This window comes from Leopardus geoffroyi, chromosome D2 (assembly GCF_018350155.1).
Source record: "Leopardus geoffroyi isolate Oge1 chromosome D2, O.geoffroyi_Oge1_pat1.0, whole genome shotgun sequence".
Classification (NCBI taxonomy): Eukaryota; Metazoa; Chordata; class Mammalia; order Carnivora; family Felidae; genus Leopardus; species Leopardus geoffroyi.
This window is the reverse complement of record NC_059334.1, coordinates 50,272,045-50,294,718: the sequence shown is the minus strand read 5'-3', so window position 1 is coordinate 50,294,718 and position 22,674 is coordinate 50,272,045. Positions and strand designations below refer to the sequence as shown.

Here is a 22,674-nt window from a genome sequence, read left to right as displayed (position 1 = left end):
CCTTCTCCTTGAGCCAGGCCCCTTCTCAAATCATAAAGAAACCAAGATTCTTCCCTTTATGCTTAGAGCTGTCCACAGACAGGTGTGGGAAGCAAATATTCCAAAGTCAAACAACATCATTTTCAGTAAAGAAACAAGTCATCAGAGTAGAGCTGCGAGGGGCCCGGCAGGGGGTTGGAAGCGGCTAGAGAGTGGTGGGGACTGCGGCCAACAGGAGCACGCCAGCCCCTCTAAAGGACCTCTCGTTGTAGCCACACATAATCTATAGGAATATGAGTACCAGAGTGCCTAGTCTTCTGAATTTTAAAGAATATTTATGTAAAGCTTTCCAGTTTTTTTTAATGCTTATTTATTTTTGAGAGAGAGAGAGAGACAGAGCTTGAGCAGGGGAGGGCCCAGAGCGAGGGGGAAACACAGAATCTGAAGCAGGCTCCAGGCAAGCTGTCAGCACACAGCCCGATGCAGGGTCTGAACTCACAAGCCATGAGATCACGACCTGAGCCAAAGTTGGACGCTTAACCCGCCCAGCCACCAGGCACCCCTGAAGCTTTCCAATTTTTAATGTTAGTATCTCATTTAAATTTCCAACAGCTGGGGGGCCTGGGTGGCTCACTTGATTAAGCTTGAAACTCTTGATTGCGACTCAGGCCATGATCTCACAATCAAAATCAAGCCCCGGGTCAGACACTCTGCCCCTCCCCCGCTTGTGCTCTTTGCATTCTCCCTCTCTCTCTCTCTCTTTTTCAAAATAAATAAATAAATAAATAAATACTTCCAAAAGCTCAGTCTGGTCCAAATAAATCATATCTGGGAGACTAAGTTCAGCCCATATGCCTCTGGGTTACAACTCTGTAGGTAAACGAGAAAGCCGACAAGTTTCAATTAATATTTACTGAGCAACTGCTATGTACCATTTTCTGTCTCAGATGCTGGGGATACAAGTAAACAATACAGACACAGATCTTACCTTCAGGGTTTCAGGGTTTCATCTTTACCTTGGCACATCTACTAAAAGTTGGCATTTCTTCAAACGCAAAAACAAATGTGCCTGGTGTAGGCCACTTGTAATAAAACCTAACATCAGGGTACCATTTGGGCCAAGCCTCCAAATCCTGTGAACACAGGATTACCTTAAATAAAAATAACAGGTGATGCCAAGAGAGCCAACCTTCCTAGAGAAGCTTCCAGGAAAATGCTACAACTGTTCTTTACACATTTAACCAGGGCAGTGGAAGTGGCAGGCACTGAGAAATCATCATGCTTGGGAGCTAAAGCCCAGAACAGCCTCCTATGCAAAACCCATGTCAATGACTTCAGATTTCTGAGTCCTGATGCTCTGTTCTAAACCCATGTCAATGACTTCAGATTTCTGGGTCCTGATGCTCTGTTCTAGATGGGAGTCCTCAGAGGAAAGCTGAAAAATGTTAGCAGGTCAGAGATGCTTCTTGGCACTCGCACATGAGTAATGGGGCTGCAGTGAGCTCTCCCAGATCCTTGGGTTTGGTAAAATGGGCCGGTTCCCCAGTGCTGGATGTAGTAACCCACCCCCTTCCCGCATGTTGCAGAGGTAAGACTAGGCAATGAAGGAGCACATTTCTGTCCCAGGCAGGTGACTTTCTAGAGGGGGCAATGAGGGCTGTGGAGCAAGGCCAGCAAAGCAGAGGCTGGGAGGGCTCAGTGCCGGCTGTCTAGCAAGGGGCTCAAGTTGTGAGGAGAGGCTAGTAGGCCAGCATGAGGTGGGACTCAGCCAGTTGAGTCTGCCTTTGGGAGGAGAGGAGCAGGGGTCATGTCCAGTAGTGACCCACGCTGGGATGACCAACTATCTCTGTCTTCCAGGACTACTTGGACCTGGCTGCCTCCACCCCATCCGACTCCCTGCTTTATGACGACGGCCTCTCGGAGGAGGAGACGCCCCTGGTGGACTGTAATAATGCTCCCCTCCCTCGAGCCCTCCCCTCCACGTGGATTGAAAACAAACTCTATGGTAGAATTTCACATGCATTTACTAGATTCTAGCAACATCGTTCCTCTCTGCACTATCCTTACTCTCTGTAATGCTTTTTAAGAGTGTTTCTGGTCTGAATGAAACCAAAGTTCTCTCTGAACCTTTTTATTTGTAAATGTCTGACTTTGCATCCGTTTACATTCAGGCATTTTTGAAACTGTGTGTGTGTGTGTTTTTTTTTTAAAGGATGTGAAAATAAGTATACTTACCACACTGCCTAGCAACTTATGACAATAGAAAAGAAAGAGCTGGGCAGAATTCTCAGGGGATATTGAGAAAATGATAAACAAGTCATTTCTGGGTGGGTATGCATCGAGTCATATAGTACTTCTAATTTAACTACTGGGATAAATTTACCCAATCTGGGGAGGCATTTCATTCAGACAGGAGGAGCCAGCACCACCCCGCCTGCACTGAGCGCACAGCCTATGGTCACTCCCAGAACCCATCTGGGTGGGCAGGTGGCTCTTGGGAGGCCACTCCGTACTAGGGAGCTCAGCCCAGCCCACATGCCCACCATCAGGGAGGACACATGAAGACTGCTGTTTTCACATCCTTTGCGTTACACACCGTCATGACAGTTGTCACTTATGAAGTCAGTGCTACAAGCTGGAGCAAATGCTTTTGAAAGAACATAGTCTGTGGTGCTGTGGTCTTGCAATGGACAGTAAATACGGTTCTTGCCAAAACTCCTTCTTTTGTCTTTGATTAAATACTTGAAAATTTTTTCTGTTTCCTAACTTGATCATTGATTGCTTTTAAATCTTGGAGTGTCAAGCAGTTTTCAGCCGAGATTGTTCCTTTTGCATGCCTCCTGAGTCACTGATTCCTTGCTGGCTTTGGGTCTGGTGCCATACACCATTGTCTTGTCGACGCTGTGGGGCTCGCCCGTGCGCACCCTTGATTTGGAAGATTCTCTCCTCCGTGGTGGGTTTGGATGGAAGATGAGTAGGCTTCTTTACATTAGAAAACTTTTTATAGAAGCTTCCCACTGCAGTGAGCCCTTTAATTCAGCAATGCTTTATGCTGCCTTAGAAAAAGACTTAAACAGGTCAACAAATATTTATATCAGATTTGGGAGTTCGAAGCTTATTATAAAAGTCAAAATTGGGAGTTTCTGTTAAGTTACAGTTACCAAGAGAGCACGTGATATTTCCCCCCAAATATGACAGTGTTTTGGAAACCCGGAGCACGAAACCATTCATGTAATTGGCACAGACAACCAGAAAGTTTGGTTTGAACCTCAAAGGGAGTTTTGCCAAGGCCTTACTGTCTGCACATGAAGTTTTGGTTCTTCAGTGCAGAGCAAATGATCTGTTTTCATTTTTAGGCATGTCAGACCCGAACTGGCCTGAAGAGAGTCCTGTACCACTCACGAGAGCTGATGGCACTCACACTGTGTGTCCAAGATATGCAAATGATAGTGTATATGCTAACTGGATGGTTTCACCCTCAGCGGCACAATTAATGGACGCATTTGATAGTTAACATTTCTTTGTGAAAGGTAATGGACTCGCAAGGGGAAGAAACGGTGCCGAGAACAGAAAGTCTGCCGGCCCCTCCTTTGTGTACTTCACACTGGCTGGTGATTTTCCCTCCTGGCAGACGTAGCGTGCTGGACCAGAGTTCTGAGTCCAGCCTTTAGGTATTCCTTCCTCTCCAGCCCTTGGCAGTGCTCTGTGTTGGTCTGTGTTCATCAGTGACCACCACACCCTGTGCTCAGACGTGTGGGTCCCTCACTCACTACCTGAACGGTTTGATTTTTCTTGTTGCCAACAAACAAGGCAACGCGATTTAAACATGAAGCACACACACCAAAAAAGGCAGCAGGAAAAAAAAAAACAAAAAACAAAAAACTGGCCCAAATGACACGTCCTTGTTCAGAACAAGAAGCCCAGCAAGGCCCTATCGTGGTATCGAACCCTTGGCCAGGGCTGGAGGGGACAAGGGGACCTTGGGACAGGCCTCAGCTCAGCATTTGAGATCCTGGGAGCGGTTTGTTTTTTGGTTTTTGTTTTTAATCGTGTAACCTTTTCTTAGGAAGACATTTGATTTTTATCATGATTTAAATGGATTCTTCAATTTAGCACAATAGATTTGATGCCATATTTGCTATGTAGATAGGCGGTGTGAGAGGACAGGGCTCGCTGGACACTTCACTGTTGTTCCCATCACTGAGTGATCACTACCTTCTGGCAAGAACAGAATGAAGAAGAGGGGCGTCTGAGTGGGAATCCCGTCCCGGGATTGCTAACAGCCGAGACTCGGCTGCCATGAATCCCACCCCTGCCAGCCCCCAGGGTGCCGCATCCGTCCAATGCCAGAAAGCGGTGCCTCATCTCGCACATTAGGAGTGGGTGGGATTAGTGCGCAGTTTAAAAGGGACAGTTCAGCTAGTTCTGTTAGAAGTAACGTTGACAGTGACCGAGGATTGCTACCCTTCTGATCACAGTTCTGATGCGGAAAAGACAATGTTTTGGCTCTCATAGAGCTTGTGTGAAAAGGTACGTGTATCCATTCATTCTGTGTTTGTAACTCAATGCTGCTATATAGCAAGACGTTTTTGTTTATTAGATTCTGACCATGACTCATAAGCTTCTTGTCATTCTTCACTGCTTGTTTGTGGTCACAGACACTCAGTGCCCCTCCCATCTTGTGGAGGCGGCTTTCGGGAAGTCCCCGACAGCTCTTCTGTCTGTAACTTTGCAGGAGAGGGTCGGTTACCAACACACTGCCTGGTCTTCAGACTTAAAGCACTGTGAAAGATTGACAGTAGCCTCATCCAAATACTGTATCCTACAGGCATTTCACAAAAGCAATGAAATGGGGGCATTTTTGTGGCCAAGAAGGCTTGGATGAGTATGCATCAGAGCCTCGTGATGTGCGTGTATGTGTATGTGTGTGTGCACATACCCAGAGAGAGCGCTGGAAAAACACTGACAGGAGATGGAACATGGCTTTAGTTTAGGCCGTTTTTTAGATGCACTGTGATGAATTCTGTTACAAATATCTAGTTGTGGTAAACTTTCGGTTTTCAGATGTGCTTAATGATAGTCTTAGCAATGCAAAAATAAGGAGAAACTCTCTCACCTAATTAAAAATACCTTCCCAGTAAGTGCGAGTTGCCACAGTAGGTTTGTTCTTGGCAGGGTGAGAACTCCAGGTCAAACTGGCTGACCCAGTGATGGAGAATTAACTCTTGACCAATAATCTAATTGTCTATTCCTGAGTTTTAACAGCATTCATATTTACTGGTCCTATCAGACAATTTTCATATACATATACACAGAAGTTACTAAGTATTAAATATTACTGGCTGTAAGTAGCAATCTGTCAGTTATTAAAGTTTGTAAAATCTATTTATGAAAGGTTATTAAACCATACCATGTTAATTTGCTTTTGTAATCAAGGTGACTAAGAACCTAATTTCAGTTATGTAAATAAAATTGTGTGTCATAAAATGTGTAAACTTCTTTTCTCTTTTTAACTTCCCAGTTGGAAACCTCGGGTTTCTGATTTTGAAGTTTCAATATAAGGATTGAAGTATCACAGGGAAATCTGTTGTCTTTATTGACTTGTCTCACCCATTATGTATGTGATGAGGCCCGTTTATGGCAACAGTTAAAACTCCTCTAACTCTGCCATTCAGGAAATTCCTTCCTTTATGTTTCCTTCCCTAAAATAGAGTAGCAGCCAGTCTAGTTCAGGTATTTGTGGCTTTCTGGCAGTTTTTCTATGGCTTATTTCTTGAAACTGCAGTTGGGCAGTTGTAGGAGAGAGGATGTAAAATGCATAGCCATAAGTGAAGGTCCATTAGTCAGAGGGAAAAATTTGTCCTGAACCACCATGAAGCTTTAAACACTAAGTGCTTCTGTTTATGTCTTCCTGTTGGGTCGTGGAGGCATGCTCTGAGCTCCTCCTCCAAGGCCTGGCAAGGAGCAGGCGGGTCAGTTGATAATCACATGTTGTTACCAACATAAATCTGATTTCTGGTTGTATCGTGTGCTAGATGGCGAGGGCCTGTGTCATTTCCCTCGTGTGTGTGCACATGTGAGCATACACAGGCTGTCCCTGGCCCTCGGAGCTGTAGCTCCTGACCCTCGGCACCCATGTCTGCTCTTGGTGTCCTCCTTCAATCTGGCCACAGGGCTTGGAAATAAATATAATTTCTAGGGTCAGTTATTTGCTACAGCCTTTCTCTCTGAATGTTTAGAAACGTATGCCGAGAAAATGTCATACTAAAAATACTAAAACCCCTTTTTCAAGAGCATTGAACTTCCATCAGGAGTGTTTGTGTGTGTGTGTGTTTGGTTTATTTGTCTTTAAAAGTCCCATTTCTCCACTGTCTTCCACAAAGGATGCTTTCCCACCACAAGGCCAGCTTATTTGGGTGGAAATTTAGCTGAATATAATGTCTGAGAATGGGGTCCGGACAAATACTTCACATATAAAAGAAAATTCTAAGGTAAAACATAATTTCCCCCCAGTAGAAACAAAGCATTTTTTCTCTAGTGAATGGTTTCCTCTCCTCCTTTGAGCATATTGACTTGTAGGATACTTAGCAGGTGGTATTTAGGGTGGTTCTAGGAGGTGCCTGAGAAGCCCTTACCTCTGTGGCCCCGGAAAGACATAGTGTGGGTCTGAAGGGCATGTGCAGCGGTAGGGGGTGCCTCATATCTTCAGTGTGGAGGTAGGCACAGAACTTATCCCCTGCTGTCGTCCTCATGTGTACAGAAAACACCCCTTTCCGCTGAGGCCACCTGCTGTGTCCTCATCTCTTCCCAGGCAGCAGCCTCAAAGCCTCAACGGCCTTGTTAGAACCGTGTTAGGGATTCACGTGAAGCGTTCTTAGCAGACATTGTGAAAAAAATCAGAACCTGTATGTAGAGAGTTTTTCAGTTTGGGGCAGGTCTGAAGCCGAGGCTGGATGGGTGGCAGTGTGACAGCAGGAAGAATAAGCATCACATCCAGAGTTAAAGAGGAACACACTATCGATGCCCAAAAGACATCACGGTTAATCTTTGCAACTCAGGTTTTGATTGCTGTGTCAAGCGAGGAGATATTTTTTGCAGAGGTTTCTGGGATGTGCTAAATCACAGGACCTGGCCAAGCAGCATCTCTCAGCGGGAGCCCGGGCCCAGAGTCGCGACAGGGAAGCCATCTGCAGGAACGTGTGGCTGCAGGAACATCAGTGTCACGGGGAACTGGGCCAGGCAGCGCCAAAGGAGTCACGACCCGAGACCACCACAGCCACTGTGACCCCAGGAGGTACCATAATCCTGCATCCTTTCAGAGGATACTGAGCAATTCAAGTTCAAAGTTAGCATGAGCAGGCAAGGTAAGGACAGTAAGTGCATTCTAAAACTAAAAAAATATTTTTTGAGAAAGAAATCATTTTGATATTTCATACACAGATAATACTTACCATGAAAACTGTCAATTGCTTGAATAAAAACGTGAGGCTTCATTTTAAGCATCCCTGTTTTTATTTATCTTGGTCAACTTTGTAAACAATACCAGAGTAAACCATATGCTTTTTGGCTGCTCTCGGGAGAAGGATGAATATGAGGCTGCTTCTTACTACCTGAGGCAAAGGACTTTGCCCGGAGGACACACAGTGCCTGTATCACAGCCCTGTCCTCAGAGGCTTCGCTCACCAAGAGCCTATGACTTGCTTCATAGTTTGTGCCTCTTGAGGGTTTTAAAGAGCTTGAGGGGCACCTGGGTGGCTCCAATCGGTTAAGCATCCGACTCTTGGTTTTGGCTCAGGTTATGATCACAGATTCGTGAGTTCAAGCCCGTGTCGGGCTCTGCGCTGTCAGCACAGAGCTAGCTTGGGATTCTCTCTCTCTCCTTGCTCTCTGCCCCGCCCTCCCCCCACACTGTCACTATCTCTCTCAAAATAAATAAATAAACTTAAATAAATAAATAAATAAATAAATAGCTTCAAAATGTTCCTGGAGACTCTGTGGCCACAGCGGGCCAGGAGCATGCCAAGGGTTTGAGGGGCTTTGTAAGCGTGTGGAGAGGAAAGATCATCAGATGTGATTTTTAGGAAAAGGAGTGACACACAGGTTGCCAGGATTCTGGTGTGTCATAAGATAGTGATTGAAAATTGTATTTTTTAAGAGAAGTCTAATTATCTATAATCTTTAGTTTCGTAGAAATAAGACCATCCAAATGAGAACAAGCAGAGGTTATTTATTCTGAACTTGCTATATAGTAAGGGAGTCGACCACCAGCACTAGCTTTTGACAGAAACTCAAAGGCAGGCAGAGGAGGGAAAAGCTTTATAGCAGAAAAAGGGGTGATGGAGAGAGGCCTCAGGCGTGTCGTGATTGGAGGTTGTTGGCATGGGAAAACTGGAGGTAGGCTATCTGGAAGCCAGGAATCTTACGCGATTCGTTTTGGGAACATAACTGGCTTTCTCTGGTTGGTCCTGATTCAGAAATAGGAGCAAAAGATAGGGAAACAGGCAGTCATTGACCAAGCCCTGACCATTCCGGGCTGGTTGCTGCACAGGTGTGGGTCAGAGTTTCTCAGTTTACATGTGGTCTGATCATTGTCTGCATGTTCAGTCTCTCCGTCCGCCTCTCTGGTCATTTTCTTGCTTGTGAGAGGTTGACCAATTTAGGGAAGCCTAGAAATCCAAATCTTCACCGCTTTAAGACTGATCGTCCAGACATCTCCATGGCCAACTGTATCATGAGGTCTTCTCGGCCTTTCTGTTGTACATGATGGGTTCCATCATGTTGTTCCATCTGACGAGGAAGTGTCTGTGCAGAAGCATTTCAGGCCCTGGATAGAATGCAGTGGACCAGTATCACGACCACTATGACAAAAACAAGAACAATCAATAACCCCTGTAAGATGCTTTGAATCCACAACCCTAGTCCAGGCCAAGAATAAATCCCACACAGGTCATGAGAGTCAACCTTACAGAGCAAGTAAGGTTGCTCTTTAAGGCATTGTATAGCCTTTGCTCTTTAAGGCATTGTATAGCCTATCCCACCTTCCCTGAGTCACAGATCCAAGTACAGTATTAGGAATGGCACACACCATGACGAACCTACATGAAATTTAGAACAATGCCACTGTCTCTTTACAGTTTCTCCTCCAGTGTTGATGTAAGGTAGTAATCCATTTGTGCTCTATGAGTGGTTTCAGGGAGAAATGTAGCTGTTTGGTATCATGATCTGCTACAGCATTTTCTTTAGCTTCAACATTCTCTTTTTTGTGCCTCATTCTCAGACTTCATAATAACCACCTCTGTGGTAAGTAGAATGTATCTAAAAGTTGCTTAATTTGCTCTCCATTTTTGTGGAGGTTCTAGCAACCCAAAGTCGTGTAGCACTCCAAAAGCATATTTCCTATCTGTATATATGTTCACTCCCTAGTCATTGGCCAGTTAACAAGCTCTAGTAAACGCAATAAGTTCTGCCATTTAGACTGATTTTACCTCAGGTAGAGGACTATATTCTAAAGGAGACCTTTGATTAATGATAGTATATGCTGCTTGATAACGTCTAGCGTTGAGAATGATGTATCAACAAACAGGATTAGCTCAGGGTTCTCAACATGAGACTGTAGTAAATCTGAGGGAGGTGCAGAGTGCTCCCAAATTATCTGAGGCAGAATCATCACAAGGCTCCCCTTCTTCTGAGAAGAAGGAGAGTGCCAGGATTTGGGGGGTTGTAGTGGTGAGTAGTACCTGAGAGGGAGAGAGTAATAGAATTTCATAAGAGGTTAATTGGCTGCCTGAAAAGTGCTGTGTTCTCAGTCAATAGTAATGGCTTTACTTCAGGAAGAATCATGAGGTCAAGCGAAGAGCCTGGAACTAGCTCAGCAGAAGCATCAGCAAATTTTGCAACGGAACACTTGTCCTAACACTAGGGAGAGACATCTTTACAGCGTGTCAAGGGAAGGCTATAGTAAGTGATGGCTTTTGGATAGTTCCCATGAAACTCCAAGGGCTTGTCCAAATTGCTCATGCACAAATAGGCAAAAGGGCTTTCTGTCGTTTGGGATGTCTAGGAAAGGAGGCCATTGGGGAACTACCGTCAGGTTCCAGAAAGCCTGTCCATGTTTGGGCTCCCAGAAGAGAGAATATCTTACTAAGAACACATAGTTCCTTAAAAAGTGTCAAAATTACAGAAAAAATCAGCACCGATAGTCTGCAAAATCTAGTTAAACCTTTAAATCCTCCCAAATGCCATTTTGTCAGGGATCTGCCATTGATTTGAGTAGTTTTTAGTCTATCACAAGAGAATGGTTTCCCCCTTCTACATGGATCATGCCCTAAACAACAGACTGCATTCTGGAAAAATGGTCATTTATCTTTTGAAATGTTTTTTTTTTTCTAAATATTATTTATTGTCAAGTTAGCTAACATACAGTGTACAGAGTGTGCTCTTGGTTTTGGGAGTAGATTCCCATGATTCATCACTTACATACAGCACCCAGTGCTCCTCCCAACAAGTGCCGTCCTCAGTGCCCATCACCCATTTCCCCCTGCCCTTTCATCCTCCCTTCAACCCTCAGTTTGTTCGCTGTATTTAAGAGTCTCTCATGCCATCTGCCTGAGGGGCTAGTCAATGATTGGCACCCTTCTAAGAAGAGAGAAATTTGGACATAAGGAAGGCACACAAGGAAGAACATAAAGATGGATGCTGGTCTGATGAGAACCCCAAACTCAGGTCTGAGAAGCCAGCCAGAGAAACAGGATTCTAGAGCCTGTGTCAGTGTCCTACCCCACTACTCTCCATATGACAGACAACACTCTTAGGACACAAAATAGTAACATAAAAGACGGCAAAAAGGGATGAAAGGAACGGACTGATTCCATCAAAGATGCCAAACAAATGGAAATCAGTAACAAAAACCAGATTGCCACACTGAGAACAAATAGCCAAAGAACTCAGTGCAAAGCAAAGCAAAGCAAGCAGAGGTCAGACCCAATACCAATTTACCATATCCTTATAGACTTGATAAACCAAGAAACACAAGGCACAAGGAGCTTCTGTGGATACCACACTTGATTGAAGGCAACAAGCAGTGAAGACCATACCTTGGTGGGGCCACTAGGAAAACTGGAAACAAAGATGGCCCAAATGAAAACAGGAAAAGGCTATCGAGAGTTTGCTACAGCAAAGGAGTCAGCCTCCATCACTCTCATTTGGCAGGAGCTCAAAAGCAGGCTTAGTGGAGTGGGAAAGGTTTATAGTTAAAAAAGAAGCCTCAGATTGGATATTTGGGGGAGGGACACTATATTCTTCTGATATTAATATACCACAACTGTACTTTAGTATTTTTCTCAGTGTAACTACTTATTTTATGCGGCTCAGTAGATCACCCATTATCTGCCAAAGAATTTGAATTATGCATTATTTTCTCTTAAATTTATTTATTCTCTTAAATTTATTAAATTTAAATTAGACACATTTAATATCTGATGTAGCAATTTAAAAAATAATAAAACACTAACAATTTAAATCCATTGATGGCAGAATCTCAATTATTTTAAAAACAACTGTTCTAATGCAGGATTCAAATAACAGTTTACGAGAAGTGACAACTAGTTAACGCTAACCCCATTGCTTCCATTTCACGTCAGGTCCTGTGCTGGAAGAGCCTCTGCAGTTTCCTCTCGGAGTTTCTGTCTTCTCCATGGTAAACTGAGGACCATAACCTACTCCACAAGGATGTCAAGAGGATTAGAGGGATTAAAACGGAGGGAGCAGTGGGAAAAGCACCTGCTGCTGAGTGCACCCTCAGCCTGTGCCAGACGTGGCTACACAGCATGATCAGTAAGGAAAGTATAGGATAAAGGAAGAAAAACAAATGCTCTAAAAAAGAAAGGCCAGCACTTACAAGGCTAGTGGAAGTAGACAAAGAATGGAAGGTTTAACATGGAGGGGAGTGGTTTTACTGTGCATTGCAAAACATTAGGAAATGAGCCTGTTTTGCATCTGGTGAGTGAAAGTATAGACTTCCCTTGCTGTTACTTTGACACCCAGTAGAGGAAAGTTAGAGCTGTAGATTTTACTATTATTCATTCATTCATTCATTCATTCATTCATTCACATATCCGTGGGTATGCAGTGAGCACCTATAATGGGGTCAGGCCCCTTGCCTGGCTTAGGGGTGCTGTCCCTGCCCTAGGAGACAGATAGTCTTGGCCAATTTAAAGTGTCTAGGGACAACATAAGGAACAACCTAAGCATTTGCCATTACTGGATATGAGGCTAGAGTACAAGGTCCAGATACTCCTTTTTCTGCGGAATGCCTAAGGGCCATCGGCAGGAATTTCAAGTACAGGCTGATTATAGCACTTAACTAAGAACGTGTTGTGAACTTGGATTGAGAACTTCAAAGCTGCCAGCCTGGGAACATAATCCCCTGGCCATTCAGTGGCCTGACATTTATGTTTACTTGAAGTTAACACCTTAAGCATTTAAAGAATTTCTGTCTTATCCTCTTAAATCCACCAATGCTATGGATCCACTCTCTAATTCTCCCAAGACGGAATACTTTGCCTTTGCATTCACACTCCCAAGTCGGGTCCTCGGACTTACAGGACAAACGCTCATGGCAGGTTTAAACACTAGATAACTAATTTACACTAAGTAGACTCCCACAAGGCTGATTGCCATACTAGAGCATAACTAGGCATCCAGACAGAAATCTTAATTTCATGACAGCAAAGTTAATCATTCGTGCCACCTGCCGGAAGGGCTAGTCAAGTGGCAGAGATTCTGGATAAGGGAGAGATCCTTGTGTGTTCTTATTTTAATCAATTCAATTCACATTTATTGAACATTACCCTTACTACGCGTAAAGTACTGGTGGATGAAAAAGACATGGTCCTTATCTTCAGAAGGTCACAGACCCGTGGAATCTATGACTAGATGAATTATTTACTCTTGGACCAGGTTAGGAGGAAGGAATGTTAATGTTTATTTATTTTTGAGAGAGAGAGACACAGAGCATGAGTTGGGGAGGAGCAGAGAGAGAGGGAGACACAGAATCCGAAGCAGGCTCCAGCTGCTTCTGAGCTGTCAGCACAGAGCCCAACACGGGGCTTGAACTAACGAACTGAGAGATCTTGACCTGAGCCGAAGTCGGACGCTTAACCGACTGAGCCACCCAGGTGCCCCAGGAGTGTTAAAACTATAAATGTTTACAGTTGCTCACAAGTGATACGAGGAAAAAAAATAACATGAGTAGTGACACCTTGAAATTAGGAAGAAGTTGCACATTCAGCAAGCCATGCTTAGAAACGGGCTATTCAGACTCTCTTACTGGTGGAATTTCCCACAAGACATATCTGAGGAGAACATCTGTGGTAAAGACGTCCCAATAACCATCATCAAAGGAAGACAGCTGTGATTAGGAGCAGATCCTCCCAGCAGTGCCGCTTCTACAGGGTGCATCTCAGACTTCACCTCAGTCTTCTGCTCTAACTAATGTGCTTAATGGTGACAGTGGAACTCCGACTGCCTGCCATCTGCCAGGCACGGTGCTAAACACTTCAAATACAAAACTGCATTTAACCCTCACAACAACCTTAGGAAGTATGTGCTGTTGTTACTGTCCCTACAACACCGCTGAGGAAACAGGCTTAGAGAGGCTAAGTATGGTAACCTGCCAAGGTAGCCCCGTAAGGAAAGCAGAACCTGGTGAGAGGCAGACCCCAGAGCTGCTCTTAGCACCTCCGTGTCCTTTCCAGACACAGGCAGGTGCCGGTGCTCTCTGACATCCCCTCCCCCCTGCTCAGGCCACTGCTCTCCAGGGCAGGAGAAAGTGCCTTGGGGATGTCCCTAAAATAAGCAGTTGAGTGGAGGGGGTGTTAGGGAGGGCTTTCTTTTTTTCCACTCACTAAATCATACAATGTCAGATCTCAAGCCGTCTTCCAGAATGTCTACCTCAAACCCTTCGTTTCACATATAAGGAAACCCAGGTTCAAAGAAATGGAATGGCTAAAGGTCCAGCGGCAGCTCAGGACTTCCTCCCTGGGGCCTCACGCACAGCCCAGTACATGCCAGGATGCTCGGACACTTCTGGCGACCTGCCAGTCCTTAGCTCAGTGCCCACAAAGGCACTCATCGCCCCCTTTGGGCTCCCAGGACAGGGGTCCCCGACAGGACAGCGGTCCCCGACAGGACAGCGCTGCCATCCTCCGCTGAGTTCCTCCCTCTGGCGAAGTCAGCGATCCGCCAGAGTTGGTACTCCTGTCCCTGCAGACGCTTGCTCCAGGAAGAACGGTTTTCTGCCTGAGGCACTCTCCTGGTCTCCACAAATCGTTTTTGGAGCTACACACACACATACTTGAAACAGATAATCGATTAATCAGTACCGTATGCCAGTTACTGAGCTTCCGGTGCCTGACACTGGGTGCGGGCAGGGGAGTGGGCGGGGCCAAGGCGGGGCTGTCGGTGTTGGGCGTGGTCGGTGTTGGGCGTGGGCGGGGCGGGGCTGGGCGGGCGCAAGCCGCAGCTGCAGCCTCATTTCCTCACGCGCGCCGGAAGTGGCGGTTGTCGGCGCAGAGGCGTGCGGTGGGGTGTGAGGTGGCTGCACCCCTGTGCGCCGGGCGCCGCCGGAGTATGCCCGTAGCCGGGGGGAAGGCAGCTGGGCGGCGGTCGCCTTGCGAGGACTGAGGAGCGCGGTGAGTACCCGGCCCCACCCGGCCTTGCCTGCCCGCGCGGCTCTCGCGACTAGGGCCCGAGTGGTGCCGGGGCGCGGGCCGAGGGCTGTGGATACCTCCTGTGCGGGTCGGGTCGCTTCTCCGACGAGCCCTCCGGGGGGGGCCCTGTCCGGGTGGGGTCGCCTCCTGGAGAAGCCCTCCGGAGACCGCTGCGGTGTCAGGAAAAGCCACAGTTTTTCGGAGCGGTTTGAGTTTTCTGTTGAGAACGATGCTGTCAGAGACCGTTGGTTTGGGTGTGTTTTATTTTTGTCACTTTTTTTTTTTTTTTTTTTTAAGCTCTAACTCACCCCCGCCTCTGCCTCTCTCAGTGCATAACTTTGCAGTCCGCTGTTACCCCTTTATTGCGTTAAAGTAGTATTCTCCAGCTGCAGCCCCTCGCAGTTTCTGCCAGACACCAGGCGCCTTTAAAAGATGCACATTTGTGTCGGAATTAGTGGGGCCGCGGGGACTACAGGACAGGGAGCTTCTGGCATTTTCAGGCTGCATCTGGAAAATTGCACTATTGCTGAACAGCTTGCTGAGGAATCATTTGTAAAGGCAGTAGTGATGCTTTTATGATGACAGGAGGAAACATTGATTATAAATCTTAAGCTTTTATCCGTCAGCCTGCTCTGGAGATGTGTATGCAGTGTGTGGACGTTTAGCCTCATTGAAGGTTCTCAGGAGCTGGGCCTTCATTCCTGGTGGAATTCATGTTGTCTTTAAAGGTCGCATCAAAACGGTACTTCCAAACTTGGTGGGAAACCAAGTATTGTATGACTGAGAATGTTGACCTTCATTTTGTATTGTTATTCTGATACCATTTGTTTAAAACTGTCTTGTGACTAAAAGAATGTAAGAAGGATGTCGGGTGTCCAATATCTATGGCTTAGGACATTTTGACTTCAGTACACACCGCTTTGGTTCCCAACGGTTCGGAAATTACATTTCTTTCTTAACTTTTTTATTGAGGTATAAAATACATATGAAGTCACCAAGTTCATAAATCTTTATTGTACAGCTCAGTGGATTTTTATAGATTTATTAACTTGTATAACCACAGGCTAGATCAAATTATACTTATAGAACATTTCCATCATCCCAGGAGTTTCCCTCTGCTTCGTCCAAGTTTTACTGCTGCCCCCCCCCCCCCCCCAATCAGTATTCTGATTTCTGTCATCAGCTCTTAGGTTTGTCTATTTTGGGCTCGATGTTAATGGATTCATGCAGAATGCTGAGCATGTTGCTTGTGAGATTCACCCATGATGTTCCATGTATCAGTAGTTCATTCTTTTTTTTATTGCTGTTTAATATTCCATTGTACGGCTATATGACTGTTCTTTTGTTGATGGATATTTGTGTTTCCAATTTTTGTTATTATGTATTTTGGGGAATGCTATGGAACATTCTTGTAAATGTTCTTGGTGAACACACACCTGTGTGCATTTCTATCAGCTGTGGAGTAACTGTCATAAGGTAGGCAGAAAATTGTTTTAACCAACCTGGACTCTCTTTTCTTTTTCAATAGAATTTGTTATTTTAATTTATATAACATTCAAGATTGGTAAAAAGCAAAACTATTATGAGTTCAAGACTTAAGTGATTCATTACCCTATTGTTATTTATTTTTTGAATTGTACACCTCTGACAATCTTCTCCCAGACTGTCATTACTTATTTAACTATCTGTTAGAGAAGTCTGCTAGATAGAGCTGGTATCCCTGAAGCTTATTGCATAATGCTTAGGTAAGAACAGTGTTACTCAAATTGGTGGTTGTTAGGGGAAACGAAACACCAAAAGGATATGACTAAAAATGGATTGAAGAATCATGGGATTGCAAGTCAGTAAACTTAACATTGTTGTCATACTATACAAGTACTAGGTGTAAATGTAAAATTGAATTCTAGGGTTATTTACAAGTACGAATTTACTGTAGGAGTACAGTGATTTCCATGTATACTGAGATGCTGATACATTTATATCAGAAACAGAAACATTTAAATCAGAGACATTCATATCAGGGGACAGACAACAGAAATCTGTGGCATGTGAGAGGTGCCCCAGACTGAACAAATAACAAGAACGAGACCTGAAGCAATGGAATTGATAGACGAAATAGAAGAATACTTTAAAATAAATATTGTATGCTCAGATTTGGGAGGGTACCATGCTTATTGAACAGGCTGCCCTGGAAACAAGCAATCAGTTCTTGAATAGTAAAACATAGAAAGAAGGAAAAATAGCTATGACATGGAAAATAGATCCAAAAGAGTCAATGCACATCTAACAGCAATTCCAGGAAGGAATCGAAATTAGAAGGGGAGAAATAACCACAGAGATTGTGAGGGTAGAAATATCCAGGCAGTATCTTGGTCATCCAGAGCCAAACAGAAAAATGTTATCAGGAGACAAAGTATCGGCAAATGTAAATCAGCCCTTCCTTCTCACGTCTCCATTTCATCTGTGTTGTAGGGATGATCAGTAAGTATAACCTTTTCAGAGAGCTTGTAGAAAGATGTGGCATAGGTTGAGGGTTTCTGGCTGTGCTAACAACTCCTATTCCCCCATTCTCCTCCCCTCGCAATTGACAATAGATGCCAGATTTCCCATTCTTACCTTACAGTAGAATGGAAATAAAATACTATGTCAAGGAAAGAAAGGAAGGAAACAAAGAAATTTGTCTTTGTAGAAGTATCTGAGTTTATGAATGGACTAGACATACTGAGTGTCTTAAACGAGTGTTGATAGGCACGCCTAGATACATTCCAAGAAATTTATGAGCTTCATGGATAAATAAATATACAGTCTCATAAGCTTCCAAAGAGAAATATATGGTTATCTATAAAGGAGTGAAAATCAGATGTGTGATGAGACTTCTAATTTGGGACGTGGTTATCTAACATAATATCTAATGTCTAATATAACATAATATTTAACATAAATAGTGTTCATGAGACATATTTTAGACTCAGAAACTTCTCACCAACCAACCTGTCGTTCAAAGTGAGGGCATAATTGGAGCACCTGGGTGACTCAGTTGAGTGTCCAACTTTTGATTTTGGCTCAGGTCATGATCTCAGTTTCTCGAGTTCAGGCCCCATGTTGGGTTCTGCGCTAACAACACAGAGCCTGCTTGAGATTCTCCCCACCCCCTCTCCCTCTGCCCCTCCCCCCACCCACTTGCATTTTCTCTGTCTCTCAAATAAATTAAAAAAAAAAAAAAGGTGGGAGCAAAATAAAGTCATTTTCACCCATACCCACTAGGAATACCCCAAGATGTACTCTATCAAGTGAAAAATTAATCCAAGAAAAATAGATATGGAATTCAAGAAACAGTGAGCAAAGAAAATAGTATAACTTATTTCTTAACTCCAAGACATTGATAATGATAAGCTAAGAACTATAATGGAATGCTAAGGAAGGATTAATGGACCAGAGTAGTTATAGTTTGAAGTCTGTAATCTGGAGCAAATATTTAACATAATTTTAAAAGTTGATTGGGAAGGTGAGATATAAATAAAGCCATGCTGAAAGGCTTATCCTGAGCAAGGAAAGGCTATAGAAACTGACCAATTACATGCTGAAATGAATACTTTAAGGAATTTTAACCTAGCAGTCTTGTTTTCAGAGATTTATCCTGTGGGTGAAATAATACGTGGGAGGTCATGTATATATAAGGCTGTTTATGCTGGGATGTTTAATAGTGGCAGTAGGTGTGGAAGGATACACAAAAACTGAAGAAGGGACCTGGGCCTCTGAGATAGAAGGCAGAGGTTTCACTGTATGACCTTATATCATGTTTAACTTTTTTCTCACATGTATTTATTTTGTAGAATTTTAGAAATAGAAAAAAATTCTAGGAGTGTATACAAATGTAAAGGTTTAGAGCACAAGTTGCCAAATGTGACTGGGAACCTATTTTAGTATTACCTGTGACATAAGAGTGACTTTTATATTTTTAAGTGCTTGGGGGGGAAAAAACATAAAAGAAGAATATTTTGTGACATGAAAATTCTAGGAAGTTCACATTTCGGTATCCGTTGGAATACAACTATGCTCATTCATTTGCACATTTTCTGTGGCTGCTTTTGTGCTGCAAGGCAGAGGTACTACATGGCCCTTTACCTGAAATGTTTGTTAATCCCTGGTTTAGAGCCAGAAATAGACCTCCATATGTATAAGGAATTGTGCTTATGATAAAAGTGAAATTTCAAATTAGTGACAAGAGCATGGATTGTTTAATAAATGATAAGAAATGGTTATTTGAGGGGCGCCTGGGTGGCGCAGTCGGTTAAGCGTCTGACTTCAGCCAGGTCACGATCTCGCGGTCCGTGAGTTCGAGCCCCGCGTCGGGCTCTGGGCTGATGGCTCAGAGCCTGGAGCCTGTTTCCGATTCTGTGTCTCCCTCTCTCTCTGCCCCTCCCCCGTTCATGCTCTGTCTCTCTCTGTCCCAAAAATAAATAAACATTGAAAAAAAAAAAAATTTAAAAAAAAAAAAAGAAATGGTTATTTGAGAAAATAAGTTTTATATTAGGATTATTTCCAGTACAGAAGCTAAAATCGAGAAGCCATGCAGGAAAAGACTGATAGATTTGACTCCATTAACAACAGCAACAAAAGAAAACTTTGCACAAGGGAAATAACACCCAACACTTACTGAGCACTTAATGCTTGCTTGTCATGTTTTACTTGACTGTTACAATAACACTGCAAGAGGTTCTATAATTATTCCCACTTAACAGATGAGAAAACTGAAGCTTGTAGAGATTGAAGAATTTATCTATAATAAAGAATTAGAAAGTGATAGAGCAGATGTATGAATTTAGGCCATCTGGCTCCCAAACCTATTGTGCAGACAAGATATTACTTTATAGGTATTATCTATGTCAACACATCTAGATCTACCTCATTCCTTTTAAATGGTCTGTTGTATAAATGTCTGCAGTTTAGTTATCCTCTCTTATTGATAGACTTTAAGTTACTTTTATTTTGCTGTTATATATAGCGGTAGTAAACATCTTATGCATGTGACTATATGCTAGTATATCTGTAGTATGAAGTCTTAAAAATCTTAAAAGTGGAATTGTGAATTGCTGGATTAAAAGGCGTAAGTCAAATTTGTCCTTCCAAAAATAAGGTGTGTGTGTGTGTCTATTTTTAATTTATCTTTAATCAAAGGAATTGAAACATCTTGGAAGGAACCTTGGCCATCCAAACAAATTATTTTATAGATGAAGGCCATATAGGTTAAGTATTATGTCCAAGATTACACAGCTATTAAGTAGCTATTACACTTGACTTTTTGAGTTGTTTTTACTGTGCCATAGGCTGCTTTTGGCACATTCTTCTGTTTTACCTGTAATGATAGCATTAGTATTGGCTGCCATTTGTTTTGCTGAAATCTGGGTACCTTGAGTATAGTTTTCCCCAGAAACACTTGTCAGAATGATTATTCTGGTATTATTTGTTCTTAGCACCCAATACAGTGTCTGTCTTAGTCAGTTTGGGTAGCTATAACAAAGTACCATAGACTGGCTTAATTTATTTTTCTTAATCTGAGATCAGGGTACCAGTTATAGTTGAGTTCTGGTGAGGGCCCTCTTCTGGGTTATGGACTGCCAACTTGTTTCTTCAGATGGCAGAAAGAGGGCTACATTAATTGCTCTTTGGGATCTCTTTTATAAGAGCACTAATCCCATTAAATAGGGCTGTACCCTCATGACCTCTAGTTAACCTCCCAAAGGCCTTTTACCCCCTTATAAGTAACACATTGGGGGTTAGGATTTCAGCATAAGAGTGTCTGAGAGAAACATTCAGTCCATTGCAGTGCCTAACACACAATAGGTACTCAGATATTTTTTTTAACGTGTTTATTAATTTTTGAGTGACAGAGACAGACATTCATTTTTAACAGACATTTTTGAGTTAGACAGAACACTAACAGCAGAAGGGCAGAGAGAGAGAGAGACAGACAGACAGACAGACAGACAGACACAGAATCCAAAGCAGGCTCCGAGCTGTCAGCACAGAGCCTGACACAGGGCTTGAACCCACAAACCATGAGCTCATGACCTGAGCTGAAGTCGGACACTTAACCGACTGAGTCACCCAGGCACCCTGGTACTGAAATATTTGTTGAATGAGCACTACCTTCTGGTGATCAGTACTTTTATTTCTAAATACAAACCACTTATTCATTGACATGTTAAAGAATCCGTGTATCACCGTAACTCATAAATTGCTCAAGGAATAAAAGATTCTAATTCCTTCCCTTACAAATATTTATACTTCATAATGTTTTAGTTTGTTTTTTTCTGACAGTGCTTATGTTTTCCAAATAATGTTTTGGCTTTTTGTTGTGTAAAAAATGAACTAAAAATTATAAATTTAGTTTTTGAAGACTTTAGTAAGACATTATACAGAAATTCAGGAAGATTATACAGAATAGAACTTTTTAAAAATTTTTTATTTAAAGCCAACATAACATACAGTGTAATAATGGTTTCAGGAGTAGAATTTAGTGATTCATCCCCTACATATAACACCCAGTGCTCATCCCAACAAATGCCCTCCTTAATGCCCATCACCCATTTAGCCCAATCCCCCATCCAACAAACACGCTTCCAGCAGCCCTCAATTTGTTCTCTGTATTAAAGAGTCTCTTATGGTTCACCTCCCTCTCTGTTTTTATCTTCAGAATTGAGATTTTTTTTTTTCAACATTTATTTATTTTTGGGACAGAGAGAGACAGAGCATGAACAGGGGAGGGGCAGAGAGAGAGGGAGACACAGAATCGGAAACAGGCTCCAGGCTCTGAGCCATCAGCCCAGAGCCTGATGCGGGGCTCGAACTCACGGACCGCGAGATCGTGACCTGGCTGAAGTCGGACGCTTAACCGACTGCGCCACCCAGGCGCCCCAGAATTGAGAATTTTTAATTATTTTTGTGTTAATTTATTTTTTTGAGAGAGAGCAAGCTGGGGGAGGGCAGAGAGAGAAATCCCAAGCAGGCTCCATTCTGTCAGCACAGAACCCAACATGGGGCTCAAACCCACGAACTGTGAGTTTGTGACCTGAGTCAAAACCAAGACTTGGAAACTTAACCAACTGATCCATCCAGGCACCCCCAGAATAGAACTTTTAAAGTAAATAGATTCAAATGAATTATTTGTATTTTGCAAAAGGCAATAGGTTATTCTAAATGCAAACATTACAGTGTAAGTATCATGGAAATTATGTATGAAATATATATTAGTACTACAAAATTATAGAATCAAAAGATTGAGTAGAAATTGCTTAAAGGCCATAGTGTTATGTAGGGATCAGTGCCACAGAATGAACTATGTTTAGCAATCTTTTGTCTCAGAATCATAAGGCAAATAGAAAGATGTAATGAGACCTTGAAGGTAATATGAGTTCTACTTTTTTTTGGAGAGCAGGTTTTGCTTATTTTTGTTTTTGTTTTTTTGTTGTGTTTTTTTAAGATTTTGAATTTTTTAAGTAATCTCTACACCCAACGTGGGGCTCAAACTTACAACCCTGAAACCAAGAGTTGCATGCTCCACTGACTGAGCCAGCCAGGCGCCCCTCTTATTTTTGTTAAGTCCAAGCTGGTAGTCAGCAAACCTTCATGCTTGTCTTCTTAATGAACAAAATGGAGTTTTCTTAAAAATGCCTCTTTGATGCTACTACTCAAACTAAATCTGATTTTTTTAAAAATAGCTTCACTGAGGTATAATTGACATATGATAAACTATGCATATTTAAAGTATACAATTTGATAATCTGAACATATGTATATACCTGTGAAATCATCACCACAAGTCAAAATGATAGACCGTATCTGTCACTCCCAAAAGTTTCCTTATGCTGTTTTATAATTGCTTACTATTACCACTTCCCCAACCCACCCCTGGTCCCAGTAATCACTGGATTCATCTGCTCTCTGTCACTACAAATTACCTTACATTTTCTAGAATTGTATATAA

At 43.0% G+C, this 22,674-nt stretch overlaps 2 protein-coding genes and 1 long non-coding RNA gene across 13 annotated transcripts in view; 2 read left to right on the top strand and 1 right to left on the bottom strand.

Annotated features, from left to right (window-relative positions):
• Positions 1-5,466, top strand: part of RET (ret proto-oncogene) — a 53,071-nt gene extending 47,605 nt beyond the window's left edge. The window contains exons 19-20 of the mRNA XM_045438156.1: positions 1,837-1,984; positions 3,336-5,466. Coding sequence (XP_045294112.1) covers positions 1,837-1,984; positions 3,336-3,493 — 306 coding nt within the window. The 3' untranslated portion in view covers positions 3,494-5,466. The remainder of the gene's footprint in view (positions 1-1,836; positions 1,985-3,335) is intronic.
• Positions 5,467-8,186: 2,720 nt separating this feature from the next.
• LOC123576793 lies at positions 8,187-14,450 on the bottom strand. Its single transcript, XR_006701585.1, has 2 exons — positions 14,361-14,450; positions 8,187-8,837 (listed from the first exon to the last, which is right to left on the bottom strand). It is a non-coding gene; the product is annotated as an uncharacterized LOC123576793 (long non-coding RNA).
• CSGALNACT2 (chondroitin sulfate N-acetylgalactosaminyltransferase 2) overlaps positions 14,451-22,674 on the top strand; it is a 47,004-nt gene continuing 38,780 nt past the window's right edge. For 5 of the 11 annotated variants that reach the window (XR_006701583.1, XM_045438139.1, XM_045438141.1 and 2 more), the window contains exon 1: positions 14,510-14,669. The gene's annotated coding sequence lies outside the window, so the exon portion shown is untranslated. Of the gene's footprint in view, positions 14,670-22,674 lie in introns of all 11 variants that reach the window. The other 6 variants (XM_045438140.1, XM_045438143.1, XM_045438142.1 and 3 more) reach the window with 4 other exon arrangements.